We start from the raw sequence: 16,969 nt of genomic DNA, 5'->3' as shown, positions 1-16,969 counted from the left end.
GTTGACACAACTTTTAGGTGTGTGTGTGTTCGTAAATCTAAAATCAGATTTTCATATCAGAAATCAAACCAAGGATTTATTTAAAGAAAAACACTCAAACATCATGGACAATGTGCTAGATCACCATCCGATGAGGAGCTCAGTGCCAGTTTGATCTTTGCTCTAGGAGTGGCTCAGGTATGTGGTGATGATGCCACACAGCTCCGTTCATGTGAAACGATTCTAAAACTTATCAAACCAAACAAACATGTAATATAGGGAGGTAATGCACTCCCCTGCTTTATCTCTACTTGTCGTGGTTTCCGGTTGACGAGATTGGGCTCTGTGACTCATATACGTGATCGTGCATCTCGCGGTTTCCGATTATTTCCCCAAAAACGAAACTTGGCGGAGTGCGCATGCGCAGTGGGTGCAGCCAGGCGGTGTTAAGTGAGCAGGTCCAGGAAAGTCGCAGCACTTCTGCAAGCAGAGACCCAGACTGCAGGCCTGTAGAAGAAATCCAGACCGTGAAAGGACAAAGTCTGATCTGTTTCCGTATTTAATCGAGGTAAGAACAATGATCGCCTTTTTATTTACTCACTGATTTTGACAATGAAATGTATTTTTTTTTGCCATATTGGTGCATTCCAATATGGAGGGGCGGGGGTGCAACCAGAACAGGCGCAAATCCTCTAAAAAGGCTTTTGGAGTTTTAGTCAGATACCCAAAACCCGAGGTAGAGCAAAATAAGAGCGTTTCTTCCATAATTCAATTTGAATCTACAATTTAAATCTTGCCTTGACACCTACACACAGTATGCATCTAAACGTGTATTTATTATAAATCTGCTGGCTTTTAAATACTAAGATCGCATGGATAGAAAAGTTAAAAGAAAGTTACTTTCACTGTTTGGTAACATTAGATGGTATGTTGGCACAGGTCAGGCCATCACGTGATTGAAAAACAATGAAGGTGGTGCATTAAATGTATGAGGAGCAAAACATTGGCTTTATGTAACATGTTTTCATCTGTTTTGGAGGAATATCAGAAATAGAATTTTAACCCTACGGAGACAAGATTTCATAATGTGTCTCCTCTTCCAATGTTTACAATAAACACTCCAAGTTCCACTACAATAGAAGCTGTTACCACTTTTTTCAGATTTTATCTCTACTAGAGTTTTGCACAGGAGGGGAAGGGAAGTACGCATCATATAAAATGGAGGAGGTGGAGTTCCAGAGCTGGAAGCTGCAGGAGCTTTAGCTGTTTCCGCCCTTCGGTCCTTGTTGTACATTTCTCCTTTTTTAATGCAATGCTGGTTTACGGACTGAATAAGTGGAGAGGTGCGGTAGTGGCTGCCTCCTATCTCCCTGCTACAGCGGTTTACTCCAGCAGATATACAACTGCACTGATATCAAGCCTCAGCCGCATTAAAGAGTGTTTTAAGTCCTTGTTTTTTTTACTTTTTTTGGTTACCTCTTTGCCCCAGCAGGCAGCTGATGCCAACGAAAAAAAGCTAAACTTTATTCTACCAGTCTACCAACAATTAGCAGACAGACTAATTTACCAAGTAGCTGGTGAACGGAGCATTCAGCAGCTAAATAACCAGTTATTTCCCATATAAACAGGAGTAAGTGAAGACCGAAAACAAAGCATTTTTAAAAAAAATTATCAATTGTATTATTTTATCTTTAAATTCAATCAACTCAACTGAACACACACCTGAACACTTATCACATGGCTTCAGAGAAAAGTGGACTAATATCAAGACATGGGCTATCGAGGCTCTGTACTTATCTTTCACATTTATCGCACTGCTGCCAGTAAAACTGTGTCAAACTCAGTCAAAACAAAAGTTTAACTGGTGGATTCAATTGAAAAAGCCCTTCGGCTGGTCCAATATACAGACCTCATCATATCTTTATCATCATGTCGGCCAGTAAGTAACAGGAAATCACTACGGTGAGGTAATTTAGAAAGTGCCGTCACCATCACATAATTTGTCCAACAGAGAGCTGTGTCAATGTGCTTGTAAAAAAGGTAAACTGGCTTATTTTTGATATTTATCTATAAATCCAGAGTTTGCAAGTTAACACAAGAACAGGCAAATTAAACTGTTCCAAATATCCAGGATGGTTGTAATTAATGCTATTGCAAGTCATTAATTAACTCAACACATACACACAAATATCTCAACACTTACTATAATTACAGGGATATTAGGGATATAGAGAAAGGCAGAGTGATAGCAAAAGCTCCACACTAATCTTTTAACTAATCTTTCAAAGATATGTTTGAGGTAATTTAGAAAGACCCACTCCCAATTCTTTAATAGCCAAGTTTAAGGGATCCAAAGGTGTGTGTGTGTGTGTGTGTGTGTGTGTGTGTGTGTGTGTGTGTGTGTGTGTGTGTGTGTGTGTGTGTGTGTGTGTGTGTGTGTGTGTGTGTGTGTGTGTGTGTGTGTGTGTGTGTGTGTGTGTGTGTGTGCGCGCGCTATGTATTTATGTTTAAAAAAATTAATATCAGCTGGTATATTTTTTAAAACTCTCAAACATTGATATTCATGGGAAGCCTCAAAAATCCACTGTCAGTGGGACTATACCCTGGAGTAACTTTGATGAGGAGTGTAAAATTTAAAATGATAATTAACCAGTATTTCGCATGGAGCTTGGCACTGACTGTCTGTCAGTACAATGACTGCATCATGGGGGATAAAGTGAGCTAACGCTATCTGTAATCCCAGATTGAATGTTTCACTACTATAAATCTGTGAGCAAGTATTGAACACGTTTTGTCTGCAAGATGATAATGGACGTAACTGCATAATGTTTTCTTTTGCAGATAGAAGGTTGTAATAGTAAACACCAAGGCTGACGGTGAATGTGATGAAAGGAAACAGAAAATCATGGGTGAGATAAATGACAAGCTTTTTTTCATGAGATTTCTTTTCTTTCAGTACTTGCAGGGAGGGTTGTAGTTTGAGCTGCTTTCAAGGGATTGATCACAAAATGGAACATTTAGAATATTTTCCACATTTTAAGTATATGCCACTACCATGCATCTCTAAATGTGCAAACCGCAAATATGTCTCACGTGTGGAAGAGAACTATAGTGCTTCTCTGATTCTGTGTTCTCTCACTTTGCAGCTGACAAACTTGAGCAGCCACCCAAGGATTGGACTGAATCTCAAGTAAGCACTTGGCTAAGATATATTGGAGTGAAGGAGCAGTACATCAAAAAGCTCTATGAGGAAGAAGTAGATGGACAAATCCTTCTTGCACTCAATGAGGACTTTCTGAAGACAAAGATTTGTATGAAATCAGGGCCTGCTCATTTGATTATTGAAAAGAGAGGTGAGCTAATAAACACCAAGCAAAAGTCTCAAGAGAAGAAAAAGCCCACCAGTGGCCAAACAACTCAGTCGGTACCGAAATCAGCGCAGTGTCTTCCTAGCACGAGTGAAGGTGCTGTGGCACAGAGTCCTGAGAGAGATCAAAATGTCTTAAAGGGGAGACAAGCTTCACAGGAACAAAGTGTGTTGACTTCAAAGGACGACTGCAGACCACGACCATTTGATCAAGAAGGAATTGATTTCATTTATGTAAAGCACAGAGTCCTTCAACCTGAATCAGGTGCTTTTAATCTGACGTCTCCATGCCATGAATTTAAGTCTCTTTCTACAGCGGCTACATTGGACCGCACAAGACTCCAAGCTAAGTTTGCCAAAGAGGTCCTTAAATTTGCAACTGGCTGTATGAACATCAGATCAAATGGCACAATACACTTTGGTGTGATGGACAGCAAGGAGGATGCAGGATACATGCATGGTGAGGTAATTGGTGTTCCAGTAATAGAGAGAGACATATATGTAGATGCTTTGGACTACATTGAAAGGAGTTTCTCCTCTGACAAGGAGCATGTACGCCAATGTGTTCGGCCACCAAGGTTCATTGAGGTTATGGATCGAGAAAGTTCTGAAAAGAAATATGTGATAGAGGTTGACATTGTGCCCTCATTGAGTGTTGTAAAGAGCAAGGTGTATTCAGTTCGTCTGCCAAACTTCAACAAGTCATCTAACAAGGTAGAATTTGAGAAAGAAACAATTCTGCGGAGAGTGGGTGCAAAAACAGAGCCAGTGGGTGACATAAGTGATTTTTATGAGCGAGTCAAGGATCGGGATGCCCAAAGAGAGGAAGCAGAGAAATGTCAGTTTTTCAGTGCTCCATACTCCTGCCAAGACCTTGGTAGAAAACTCATGATGCTAATGACAAGCGGGAAGAAGTTCATTGAAAAGGACAAATGGTTCATATTCATCACAAACAAATTCAATCCTGATGACCTTTGCAACATTGATTGGCTGCTTAACATGTCCTTGTTCTGTGTGTTTGACTTTGACCCGGACTCAAAGACTTCAGGTCTTTGCAGAAGATACCTCCAGCATCACTCTGCGAACATGCATTCCCTGCAAAGTTATAGGATATCTGGTGACATGACCATCAAAGAATTCACAGACCAATTGCATCTGTTTGAGCAAACAAGCTGGATCTTTTGTAATGGCTGTGCTGACTTCAAAGGAAGTGAAGCTCCATGCGATGAAATGACTTGGATCAAGACAAAAATGACTGTTCTGCGGGAATCAGTGTCCTTGATCTGTAAACAAATCTTGCCAAAAGGGACTTTCCAGGTAATTTTTCTTCTTACATCGCCAGTTGAGAAGCCGCTCTTGCACACCTTTAATGAGTTTTTCACAGACATGGAAGGCCATGAAGACATCATCTGCATCTGTGAATCACAGGACAACTTCCAGAAGTGGCAAAGCTTTGCAGAGGGTTCGTGTGGTGCAGAAACTGTCAACAACTCCAGTGTTGTTGGGATGAAAATGAGTCATATTAATGCAACTCTGCTGAAAATACAACCCATTAATGCATGTGCCAGCAAACACTTGCCAGTCTCTGTGAAAGGGACATGTCTTCTGGAAACACAACAAGAGGAACAGATGTGTTCTCTGGAAATTCTGACGGTCAATCATTGTGATGAAACAAGCAAAGACTTCATTGATGAGGAGAAAGTGAACATCGAACACCAGTTCTACCGTGGTCGCAGAGTAAACTGGTTGAATTTCTGGCTTGCTGAGAACAAACATGTTGGAGAGGTAATTGAAAGAGATGCCTACCATGAAGTTTCCGAAATTCTCCATAACGCTTTGAAACGGAATCCTGATGAACCTTCAGTGAATATCATAAACATCTACCATCATCCAGGAAGTGGTGGAAGCACTGTGGCAAGACAAGTGCTGTGGAACAACAGGAAAGATCTAAGGTGTGCAGTAGTGAAGCCCTCATACTCGGTTGCTGTTGTTGCCCAACATGCAGTTGAACTGAGAGAATATGAAGAAAAAGATCCACAGCGGTGTCTTCCTGTGCTGCTCCTCATTGAAGACCCAGACAAAGAATATCTTGATGATCTAAGGAATGAACTAGAAGCTGCCATCCACACCAGAAGACTCCAGTATCTAACTCCATGTTTCATCTTGTTGACCTGCAGACGATCCTATGATCCAGAGAAAAAATGTAAAGAGTCTCCATTACAGAATGTGTCTGTCACACACCAGTTGTCCCCTCTAGAGAAGAGAAAGTTTTCTGGAAAGCTAGAGGTGCTTCAGGAACAATATGAGCCTGAATTCATCCTGACATTTGTCATTTGTCTGATGAATAAGGAATTCAATAAGGATTATGTTCAAGAGTTTGTGGAGCATTTGCTTCAAGGTATTGACCGAAAATCTGTTGTCACTCGCCTCATTCTCTATGTAGCACTGTTGAACACTTATGTTCAGGATTCTTTCATCTCTCAGTCCCATTGTGAGGCTTTGCTTGCTTTAACCATTCACTTGGAAAGATTCCACCAGCATGAGTTTGAGAAATCACTCAGTCCCCAGGCTAAGCTAGTGTTCTTGCACCTTAGAGATGACAAGACGCACATTGAATCGATCAAAATAATCCACCCACTTGTTGCTAAGGAAATTCTCCAACAACTTTTGGGGACCCAACAGACCCAAAGCAGTTTGGCAATGAATTTGCTCTACGAGGATGTGCTTTTCCAGCACAGATTTGGAAGGGAAGAATATCGATCATTTCTGAGAGCATTCTTCATTAGGCGATCCAGAATAAGCAAAGGAGACAAATATGACAGTTTTTTCTCTCCTCTGATTGAGCATGTGTGTGAAAACGAAAGTTCAGGCAAAGCAATTGAGTTACTCAAGGAAGCCTTCCAGCGTTTCCATAAAGATCCGTTCTTTGCACAACAACTCGCTCGTCTTCATTATACTTATGAAAAGTTTGAAGAGGCAAAACAATGGGCAGAGACAGCTGCCATACAGCTGCCCAACAACTCATACATACTCGACACAAAAGGGCAGGTGTACAAGAAATGGTTCCAAGCAAAATGCAAAGCTATTGACAGTGAGAACGTGCCAAAGACAGCTCAGAATATAGCAGATGCTGTGGAGACTGCACTGAAAGCCATGGAGTGTTTTCAGGAATCTGAGAAAGCAGCTGATGCAGATATGGTACATGTTAACAGTTCAGGGTTTTTTGCCGAAGTTGAAGTTGGATGCAGCCTTCTTAAACTGATCTCTTCCCTGGAAGTGTTTGCAAACAGAGGCAGTGGCCATTCAGAGTGTATGAAGTACCTGGTAACAAATTACATTCCTGTGGAAGTTGAAGATGCCTGGGAACCATTTCATGGCCGTTTGAAAAAACTTCACCAGACTCTGCAAGATGCCTTGGAATGGATTTCAGAGGACCTCAGCTATTTCCAGACAGACATTGATGCAGGGGAAGAAGAGACCTCTGAAAGTCCTGAAGAGAAGATAAGCCATCCACTGAAATGGTTGGCAAAAAAATCTTCTGAGTATGGGAATTACTTCAGTGAGGCTGATTGTACTGCACTTCTACGACGAGGTCAATCAGTCCCAGGCACTCTAACTCCTTTCCAAAAACGCATGATCATCTATCAACTTGGCGGCGGTAACACAACATCCATCCTCTACAAGCTAACTGACCAGAAAGATCCAGTTCGTTTTCTAGAGACCATCCTGTCTCTCTACCCCAGCAATCCAAGAAACGCCAAGCTTATCCAAAGGGATATAATCAATTACATAGTAGCCCACATTTCTCTGAACTGTCTGTCACCAGACACTCAGAAGACAGCTCCTCTGAGAGATCTGCAGGCCCTTTCTCGTCAGTTCCCAGCTGATAAAAGGAAATGTTTACCAAGTTCCCTGTTTGTGCTTACCTTACTATACTGGCCAGAGGATCATGACACAGGCCTTGAGAGAGAAAACAAATATGAAATTGTACAATCAGCAGTTGAACACCTGGAAAAGGGCTACTGGGCCAAGATGAAGGACATTCCTCAGAGGAAAAGAAGGATTTACACCCATTTCTTTCTGGGCAATGGGAATGGATTGGATAAATTTGTCCACAAGAGAAAGTTTGAAAAAGTCACAAAAGGGTTCTCGGTGTCGGAGAAACGCATGAAGTGGTTTAGGGGAGAGGCATGGAAAAAGCCTGAGATTGCCAACATGCTGAAAAGTGTTTCTGGGTGGACTGAAGATGGAGTGGTGTACCTTGAGGGCCCCCAGAAAAAGAAGTTCAGTTTGTTGCCTCTTCATGTACCTTCAGTGCCTTATAGTAATGAAAACATCACATTCTACCTGGGGTTCACATTCAGGGGTCCAGTTGCCTGCAACATCGTTGTGACAAAATAGCTTGTCCTCGAACAATGATCCAATGGTCACGTATGGCTGTCGGTCAACTTGCTAAAGTGTGGACCCAGTGTCACCCTCATTACCAAGAATAGTAACAGGTTGTGAAAAGATAAATTCAAACACATGCCTTTCTATGACAGTTTGAGTATTGCATTATTTTGTAAGATGTGAGATAGCTTGATATTTACATTTAAAATGTTTACCCTCTTGTGTGTGTAAATATATATGTACTTAAGTGTAAGACTAACACAGTTTTAAGTGTCAGAAAAAGGGCAAACTGGTTTTTGTATATATGAATATGGACTATGATATGATTCACCCTGCATTCACAGAGTTGTAACAATGTAAACTGACTGCTACTGGTTTGCTCAGTGTTTCTCAAATAGAAAGATTAAGTCCCTGTTTATACTTGTATCTAGTACGCTGTTATTTTCAGATCATTTGTAGATCCACTTTAGACGGGTTGCAGTTCACACCTCATCCACCACATGGATTTTGTTAAGTTTTTTTGTTATTTGGTGTTATTCTTTTCAAACCGGGGGATGCTAAACAGAAATAAAGTGTGTGGAGGCCATTTGGTACCTCAAGCAATCAGATCATAATGTATCCACAGTCAGCTTAAAGCAAATTCTCTTGTGATCCCAGCACTGAGGATGAATTTTGGCATCAAGTGTGAACTGTTACTAAACATCTGGACTTCTAGTAGATCATCATATCCTATAATCGCCTTTCTGTATTCTGTATCCTGAATGCAATGTAGAAAGAAATGAAATTAAATGCAACTATTTGAATGGGAATTGTATCAGTGTTTTAACTATAGATGTATGAAAATATACAGTTGGAGAAGAAGTGATATGCAGCAGCAGGTTTTTTTTTATTATAGAATTTAGTGGTTGTGTAGATACTAAATATTCTTTACATAAATAATAAAAACACTTTTGTACTTTTTAATTTTTCATATATTTAATGGAGTTTCTTGTGATAAAGGCAGTCTTCTTGTGTCCATAAAACATTACAATACTTTTTATAACTTACAAACTGGACATGAATAAAATAATTATCTCTAGTTAATGGTTAGTAGTTGTGGTTTTGATATTTGTTGAACAAATAAGGAAATTTTCTGTATCAGTGTATCTACATCACTTTAATTAGTGTGTGGTCATCAGCTTTACAAATGTTCACATTGAATGTGTTAGACTTAATGAAATAAATTTAATAAAGGGCACATAATGTTTCTGTAACATAGTGAATGTATTTTTTACAATTCGGACTTTATCATTAGATATAATTCAGGCATTAAATATTACACAATCTAAAATGTGATGAACATTTAAATTGAGATGATGAAAATCTAACCTCATCAGTGTGGTCAATAATCAGCAAACCAAACTTCACATTAAGGCTGTTGATTTAAGTTTGACAGCATTTGTTTTTCAAGCCATATATCTTATTTTCTTGATTGTAACTTTAATGATTTGTGACTGACATGATTATAGTTGTTGTTTACGCTAATTCACAAACTTTAGAGGAGGAGAGAAGGAACCGCAGACTTTGAGCCCTTTTGTCCCAATGCGCTCGCCTTAGTTTAAAGTTAGCCTGCTCGTCACTTCACCCTCTATAAACACATTATCTCCACTTTAGACTTCATAATTAACTTGTTCCGCTGCCTCTTCTCTGCCACTGCTTGCACGTAATTTATATGAAGGGAAATGCAAAAAAAAAAAGAGCTCCAACACTGAACTGTTCGACAGCTAACTGCTAGCTAACATCTAGCTAATGCAACTGCGACTAAACATCAACATCCACAAAATGAACAAAACCGTGAGTGTGAACATCTCTAAAAGCTACACGGTCGCCATTAACATCAGCTACTGGATAATGAAAGCCTTCTGCGATAGCTAAACCTTACTCTACTACAAGTTATTTACACCACACGGGGCACAAGGCGTGTATTACTCACCTTAAGTGCCCTTTAACATGGATCTGCTGTCTAACTTTAGCGCAGCTGTGCTCTTTCTGGCATTTGCTTTGTCAACATGTTTGTACATTAACCACTCCTCTAACCATCCGACCAGACTGGTTAGATCAGTCTCTGTAAGGCAAAATAAAACCAAAGCATATCAAAGACTTGTTTTTAATACTTCAGCAAAACTACAGAACAATTCAGTGGAGATGGGGGGATTTTACCCAAAAAGCTCCCAAGAGACTAATATTTCCAGAGATCCTAAATGCACCATGGCCCCAGAGAGCCGCTTTGACTGTGCCAGAGACAGACCTGTCAGCCAGAGACAGTGTGAGGACAGAGGATGCTGCTATGCCCCCCTGCCTGACTCTGCGGGTCCGCCTTGGTGCTTCTACCCCAGTTTGTACCCCAGCTACAAAATGGGCCCCTTCACTCCCACCGAGCGAGGCCAGGCTGCCACCCTGACTCGTGCCACCCCGTCCTATCTCCCCAGAGACATCTCCACCCTGCAGCTAGAAGCCATAGAAGAAACCGCAGGCTGCTTCCACCTCACTGTGGGTGCCAAATACACTGTTTTATACGCACTGCTCCTGAGGACGGGCTGGTTAACAACTGATCTGACATTTGTTTTCTCTCCAGTTAAAGGACCCATCATCTCAGCGATATGAGGTTGAGCTCCCAGCTGGTGTTCCTCAGAGCAAAGCTGATACCCAGGAGGCCCTCTATACCGCTGAGTACCAGTCTGACCCATTTGGCTTCGTAGTGCGGCGGAAATCCAACGGAAGAGTGATGTGAGTATGTGTTATAGAGATGGCATCACAGTAACGTCTGTATAGCCTTACCTATGTCCGTCATTGTCAGCAACTTATTTACTTAATCTTCTTCGTCAACTTGTGCCCCATTTTCTACTTTCAGTGTGATCACTCCTACATACAGTTCAGTTATTACAGTTGATGTAGAGTTTTCTTTTAATTTCACATTCATAATATGTATTTATATGCCTGAAATGTCTATTTAATGCAGACTTTCTTTATTTTTGTTGTCAAGTCATACAGGACCATTGTTGCACTTCATTGTAAGCGTTAGCCTGCGCTTTCATTAATGCATTGGACCCTCCTTTGCACTTTTGTGTATTTTATTCAGTTATTTTCAGATATATAGTGTATTTTAGGGGATGTGATGACTTTTTAAATCATCGTCATGTTTGTTCTCTGTGTCCTGCCTGGCCAGTATGAATACTACGGTGGCTCCTCTGCTCTTTGCTGATCAGTACCTGCAGCTGTCCACTGCTCTGGCCTCCTCCCAAGTGTCGGGTCTCGGGGAGCATTACACCTCGCTCTTACTAGATCTGAACTGGACTTCTCTGACTCTTTGGAACAGAGACATGGCGCCTCATGTGAGTCAATTGCAGTGGCCTGCAACCTTATTTTCTTCTAATGTTGGTCAAATACGAGGTAGATTATAAATATTAGGTAGTTTACTCTAGTCTCAATAATCCGAATTAAACACAAAACTTAAAAGAAACCTGAGAAGGGAACTCAAAGACATGCAACCTTTGACAAGGGGTTGCAAGTAGTCACTGTGTCGCTTTAAAGGGCACAAGTCAACCCTGCTCTACGGAAGATGTCATTAATGTCCATTGTGCAAAAATATTATCATCCTCTCCTTTTAATCTACAGCACAATAACAGTTCCCCAAATAGTGGGACTTAAAACACTTTAAATCAAACAGTCCCTGCAGAGCAATCCTCATAAAGCCTCTGTCATTTTGCCTTCCTTTTTCCTGTTGAGCGTTCCAGTTGTAAATGTTCATCTTTCTCTGCAGGCTGACGCTAACCTCTATGGCTCCCATCCATTCTACATTGTACAGGAGGGCGACGGCTTGGCACATGGAGTTTTTCTTCTTAACAGCAATGCCGTCGGTACCAAGCTATCTGCTAAGACACACACAGCATCACACTGCCATTTTTTTTTATCACCTTCACCTTACGCACAGAATGAATGTTTCCAACATATGAAAATACTTGTTTGTCTCCAAATGTCTCCGTAGAGGTGATGCTGCAGCCGAGCCCGGCTCTCACCTGGGTGGCTCTCGGTGGAGTCCTGGATCTTTACGTGTTCCTGGGTCCTGACCCTCAAAGTGTCATACGACAATACCTTCAGCTCATTGGTAAGTCTTCTCAGCGTTGACATTTAGTGACATACCTGCAAGTGGCATGACTTATGTCTTCTTTTTGCTTTCGTTAGAACGACGTCGTCCCCTCAGTCACTCAGATATCAACAGAATTTAACGTACCAGCGTCCTGTAATTACCATTTGTGGCAACAGAGGACGGTGCTGTTGTTGCGTATCAGAAATTACAGTCTTGCTTTGAGTGGAAAACCTGTGAAAGCAGGTCACTTTGTGAACTGTGTATTTAAAGGAGCCCTGAGGCGATCTAGAGAAGACTGGATGTGTTTATGCGTTTCCTTCTTGTCATTTTTCTCTCCCCAGGCTATCCTATGATGCCTCCCTATTGGTCGCTGGGCTTTCATCTGTGTCGCTGGGGTTACACAACCACTAATACAACCCGGCAGGTGGCACAACGCATGCACAATGCAAAATTTCCCATGGTAAATCGAGTACTCACAAAGCTCTATAAAATGGAAGTAATGGAAGGAATGGAAGCTCACAATTTTTACTATATATGTGGATTTAATATGTGCAGATTTTACCTGATGGTAATATCCCTCTGTTTGTGAGTCCAGTCAACGCTTTGACACAAATGAACATTTTAATTTCATCTCCTCTAGTTATCATCAGCACTGGAGATTATTGTGCTTTTTTTCACCACCAGGATGTGCAGTGGAACGATCTGGACTATGCAAAGAAGCGCAGAGTATTCACTTTTGACCCCTGGCGGTTCGGGGACCTCCCAGAGATGGTGGAGGAGTTCCACAAGAGAGGCATGAAGTACATCCTTATCCTGGTGTGACATTTTAAATTTTAAAAGATCTCACAAACTGATGCCGTTGAACTATCAGTCAGTATTTTAGCATTCAACTCAAAGAAGAAAATCGTATACACATAATACACCGGATGTTTAAATTTGGTTATAGTATTGTGTAATTGTCTAAATGATCAAAAGTAATCATAACAATGTTTTTCCAGTAGATGGCAGCAAAGCTTTCTTAACTTGTGCCTGAGTCATGCTGTCCTAGTCTTTCTGTCTAAAGGACCCAGGGATCAGCAGCACCAGCCCCCCTGGAACTTACGCACCCTTTGATGATGGACTGAAACGAGACGTCTTCATTAAAAATGCTACAGGACACATCCTGATAGGGAAGGTTAGACTATTTTTTTTTTTTTTCAGGGGGTGATTTTCTGTGAGATTGTGGGGTTTGTATGTCACACACATTCCAATACTGTGTGTGTAGGTTTGGCCGGGCCCAACGGCCTTCCCAGACTTCACTAACCCAGAGACCAGACGCTGGTGGGAGGACTGCATCAGAGGTTTTCATTCTAAAGTTCCTGTGGACGGTCTGTGGATTGTGAGTATCGATATACACACACACACATAGCACAGGTAATTTAGCCACCAGTGCTATCATTCAGACACAAGACATCAGGTCTGTCAGGTTTTCAGCTGTGAGACGTGCTTCATTTTCCAGTTGTGTGTTTAATTAGTTTGCGCCTCAGAATCACATAAAGGATAACTTATCCTGCGGTGTTTTTCTCCCGTGCTCCACCCAGGATATGAACGAACCAGCCAGTTTTGTGCAGGGCTCGGTGGAGGGTTGTCCTGACAATGATCTTGAGAACCCGCCCTACACTCCCAGTAGGTGTACTGGATCAGTGTCACACCTTAGTAGCATTTAAAGGCATATAAACATTAGTGGTTTTACATTTACAGGAAGTTAATACATTAAAGTACATATATGGATAATCTAAAAGATACCATGTATTGACTATGGATATTTAACCTACTTCATTGCATTACTGTGTAACCTGTGTGTCTCTGTGACTGTCATACCAACAGGGGTGGTTGGAGGCCAGCTGAACTCAGGAACTATTTGTATGTCGGCTCAGCAGAAGCTGTCCACTCACTACAACCTGCACAACATGTACGGACTGACGGAGGCCTACGCCACGCACAGGTCAGACCACACGGGGTCCGACAGAGCTAATTTAGCTGGAGCTGGTTTATTATTTATTTCTACTGTACGCTGTATTCATGATGGTCGCCTTCCTCAGCGCTCTCATGAAGGTACGAGAGAAGAGGCCCTTCGTCCTGTCTCGCTCTTCCTACCCGGGCATCGGACGCTTCTCTGGAGTGTGGACAGGAGACGTCAGGAGCGACTGGGAGCAGCTTCGATACTCCATCCCGGGTGAGGAGATGTAGTTTCTCAAAAGTCACAATACTGTGTTCTTATTTTGAAATATTTTCACAGATTTGAATGCGTGTGATTCAGTTTTGGGATATTGATATTGAGATGGTTTCCTCTGTAGTTTCTGACAGATCTGTTTGTGGTAGAATAAAAGGTTCAAACAAACCACTGAAAAGAGTTTTTTTTCCATATTTTTGAAGTCACTTCAGATCATTTGATGGGTTTAGACTGACCTTTTGCACTCCTCTGCCTCCAGCTGTGCTGCAGTTCAGCCTGTTCGGGGTGCCCCTTGTGGGGGCGGACATCTGTGGCTTCGGAGGCAACACCACTGAGGAGCTGTGTGTGCGATGGATGCAGCTCGGGGCCTTCTACCCATTTATGAGAAACCACAATGACAAGCCAAACGCTGTGAGACAGACACTGTTGTGTGTGTTTTTAGGCTGTAACGGTTCGCTTTGTATGTTTTTCCCGCTACATCTAGAGCACCTATCTGTTTCATGTATTATGAATGGAGGTAACTCTATATCATCTCATTGTCTGTGTGTTTCTATGTGTCTGTGTCCCGCAGCCTCAGGAGCCCTATGTATTTGGGCAGAAGGCCCAGGCGGCGATGCGGCGTGCGTTGAACCTTCGTTACTCCCTTCTCCCCTTTCTCTACACACTCTTCCACCACGCACACTCCTCTGCTGACACCTTGGCCAGGCCTCTCTTCGTGGAGTATGTATTTTCTATTGTCCCACATAAATGAAATGATTAAGACGGCACTCTCCATAACATTATCTTGTTTTCTGCTCCTTGTCCATCCACCCCTCTTAGGTTTCCCAAAGACCCTAATTGTCAGAACATAGACCGACAGTTCCTGTGGGGGAGTTCACTTCTCATCAGTCCAGTCTTAGAGCAAGGAGCAGTAGAGCTGGCCGCTTACCTGCCTCCTGGCACGTGGTACAGCTTACACAATGTGAGTCTCAACCCTATTTAGCTTTCTGTCCCTCACAGTCCTACCACCTGTTTCTCTTTTGGGTCTTGTCATCTGCGCTTTGCTCTCTAGGGTCAGCCTTTCTACAGCAAGGGCCAGTACCTGCTCCTGCCTGCCCCTCTGGACACCATCAACGTCCATGTAAGGGAGGGACACATCATCCCCCAGCAGGTGGGTGTTAACTCTGGAGAAACTGCCAATACGCAGCTCTTTTTGCTGAGTTTAGCAGTTTCTGTGTCATTTTTGGTTCAGGAACAGACTAAATGCGGTAGATGAATTATTAATAAAAAGTTTGCAGATGGGGAAAATCCACAAGTCATAATTGAAGCAGGTGGAAAAAGTACTTAGAAATCCTGCTTACAATCTCTGCCTGTATTTACCTGAATAAAGTTTGAGACTGGTGTAAAGTAAACAAGCAGTAAGTGCTAGTGACTGTGTAACTGTTCATTCAAATTTTACAGTTCAGTGTCATCAGTACATTAGTTCAGTTCGCTGTTAGGCTTTGTTCAGTAATTGACAGAGTTCCTCTGCAGCAGACTGAAATTCAATTTAATTTAATATATACTTGTTGATTAATTTCCAGTGGATATTTTTCAGTGGATGCCCCTTTAATTAAGCAGTAACCTAATTTTTCTGTAAAACGGCTTTGATGTGGCTGTGTATGATCAAATGCTGGATCATGCGGTATTGAGGTATAACTCATGACATCCCAACAGAAACACTCTGGAGAAGAGAACTCGTTTTTCTTCATTTCATTGCGTCTTCTTTGACACGCCTTTTCTTGTGAAGGAGCCCGCTTTGACAACCACAGCCTCACGCAGAAACCCTTTCTTCCTGACGGTGGCGCTGTCAGCAGGCGGCTGGGCCCAGGGCGACTTGTTCTGGGATGACGGGGACAGTCTTGACACCTTTGAAATGGGAAATTATTGTTACATTATCTTCATGGCTGGACAGGTAGGAGTGATATTTGCATCTGTTTTGCATTTTACTGCACTACTACTTGCTTTGAATGTCTCTATACTGACTGATACATTGTTGTTTAAATGCTTAAAGTCTTTGACGGCACCGGCTTCTCTTCGATATTACAAATATGTACATATATTGGGACAAAAGAAAAATATAAATGGTATAAATATCTGTGATTCTACTTCAGTCTCAGGTGGTGAGTGATCCTCTCAGGTTGAATGGGGCCCTGGACGGTCTGGTGCTGGGAGGGCTGCAGGTGTTTGGAGTGCCCTCACCACCCCTTTATGTATTAGCTAATGGAGACAAAGTCAGGGATTTCACGTACCGCAGTGACACCAAGGTGAGTTCATGGTGACTCAGCACTATTTCTTTTGGTGTTTGTCATCCTCTGAAAGGTAATGATGTCATTTTGCAGAGAAGTCTGTCTTCTCCTGTATGTGTGTTTATTTGCTGTGTTTTTACTCCTCACGTCTGTCTCTGCTTCTAATATCTCACTCTTCGTCCCAAGAAATCGAACCATTCTGTCAGTCAAACTGTGTCTTTCTCTCCCCGCAGGTTTTGACAGTGACCCGCCTGGCTTTGCCCATGTCGAATGTGTTCACAGTCCAGTGGGCTCTCTGATGCACTGAACTTTATTACCCAAGAATCTTAGGAAGCATTCCCATTTTTAAACGCTTGGACTTGGAGGATTCAATCAAACAAAGGGAACCGTCATCTTGACGCATCAGGTTTTGCTGCTAGATGCTACACTGGATCAAGACAAGTGTTGTTTATATGTTTTTTCAACTTTGTTACTGAGGTGCATTAAAGATAAAAACAGTGGGGAAAAAAAGATCAATTTGTCTGCAGCACTGTTTGAGTGCGTCAGAATTCTTGTATAACCTGTATTAGCCTCAGGTTTCATCATATGTTTCTGCCTTTTGCATGTACCACCATTATTGTTCAGTATAT

At 42.0% G+C, this 16,969-nt stretch overlaps 2 protein-coding genes across 2 annotated transcripts; both read left to right on the top strand.

The window, feature by feature from the left end:
* The first annotated feature begins 466 nt into the window (after positions 1-466).
* samd9l (sterile alpha motif domain containing 9 like) lies at positions 467-8,544 on the top strand. Its single transcript, XM_070847903.1, has 3 exons — positions 467-547; positions 2,821-2,888; positions 3,126-8,544. Exons 2-3 carry the CDS (start codon positions 2,885-2,887, stop codon positions 7,745-7,747), a joined length of 4,626 nt encoding a protein of 1,541 aa, XP_070704004.1. The 5' UTR covers positions 467-547; positions 2,821-2,884; the 3' UTR covers positions 7,748-8,544.
* Positions 8,545-9,530: 986 nt separating this feature from the next.
* Positions 9,531-16,837, top strand: gaa (alpha glucosidase). The gene is made up of 19 exons (XM_070847606.1): positions 9,531-10,264; positions 10,350-10,501; positions 10,941-11,106; positions 11,535-11,631; positions 11,760-11,879; positions 12,203-12,321; positions 12,546-12,677; positions 12,925-13,035; positions 13,126-13,239; positions 13,442-13,526; positions 13,728-13,845; positions 13,943-14,076; positions 14,333-14,484; positions 14,645-14,793; positions 14,893-15,034; positions 15,125-15,223; positions 15,842-16,006; positions 16,206-16,358; positions 16,574-16,837. Exons 1-19 carry the CDS (start codon positions 9,725-9,727, stop codon positions 16,637-16,639), a joined length of 2,814 nt encoding a protein of 937 aa, XP_070703707.1. The 5' UTR covers positions 9,531-9,724; the 3' UTR covers positions 16,640-16,837.
* The last annotated feature ends 132 nt before the right edge of the window (positions 16,838-16,969 follow it).

This window comes from Pempheris klunzingeri, chromosome 17 (assembly GCF_042242105.1).
Source record: "Pempheris klunzingeri isolate RE-2024b chromosome 17, fPemKlu1.hap1, whole genome shotgun sequence".
Taxonomy (NCBI): Eukaryota; Metazoa; Chordata; class Actinopteri; order Acropomatiformes; family Pempheridae; genus Pempheris; species Pempheris klunzingeri.
The sequence above is the reverse complement of the archived record's forward strand: the minus strand, read 5'-3'. Positions and strand labels throughout refer to the sequence as shown.

Bases quoted from the DNA above. Each gene is read 5' to 3' on its own strand.
- gaa (XM_070847606.1), top strand. From the start codon at position 9,725: ATGGATCTGCTGTCTAACTTTAGCGCAGCTGTGCTCTTTCTGGCATTT. The intron at 11,880-12,202 runs GTAAGTCTTCTC...TTCTCTCCCCAG, and splicing joins ACAATACCTTCAGCTCATTG to GCTATCCTATGATGCCTCCC. The intron at 16,359-16,573 runs GTGAGTTCATGG...CTCTCCCCGCAG, and splicing joins CGTACCGCAGTGACACCAAG to GTTTTGACAGTGACCCGCCT.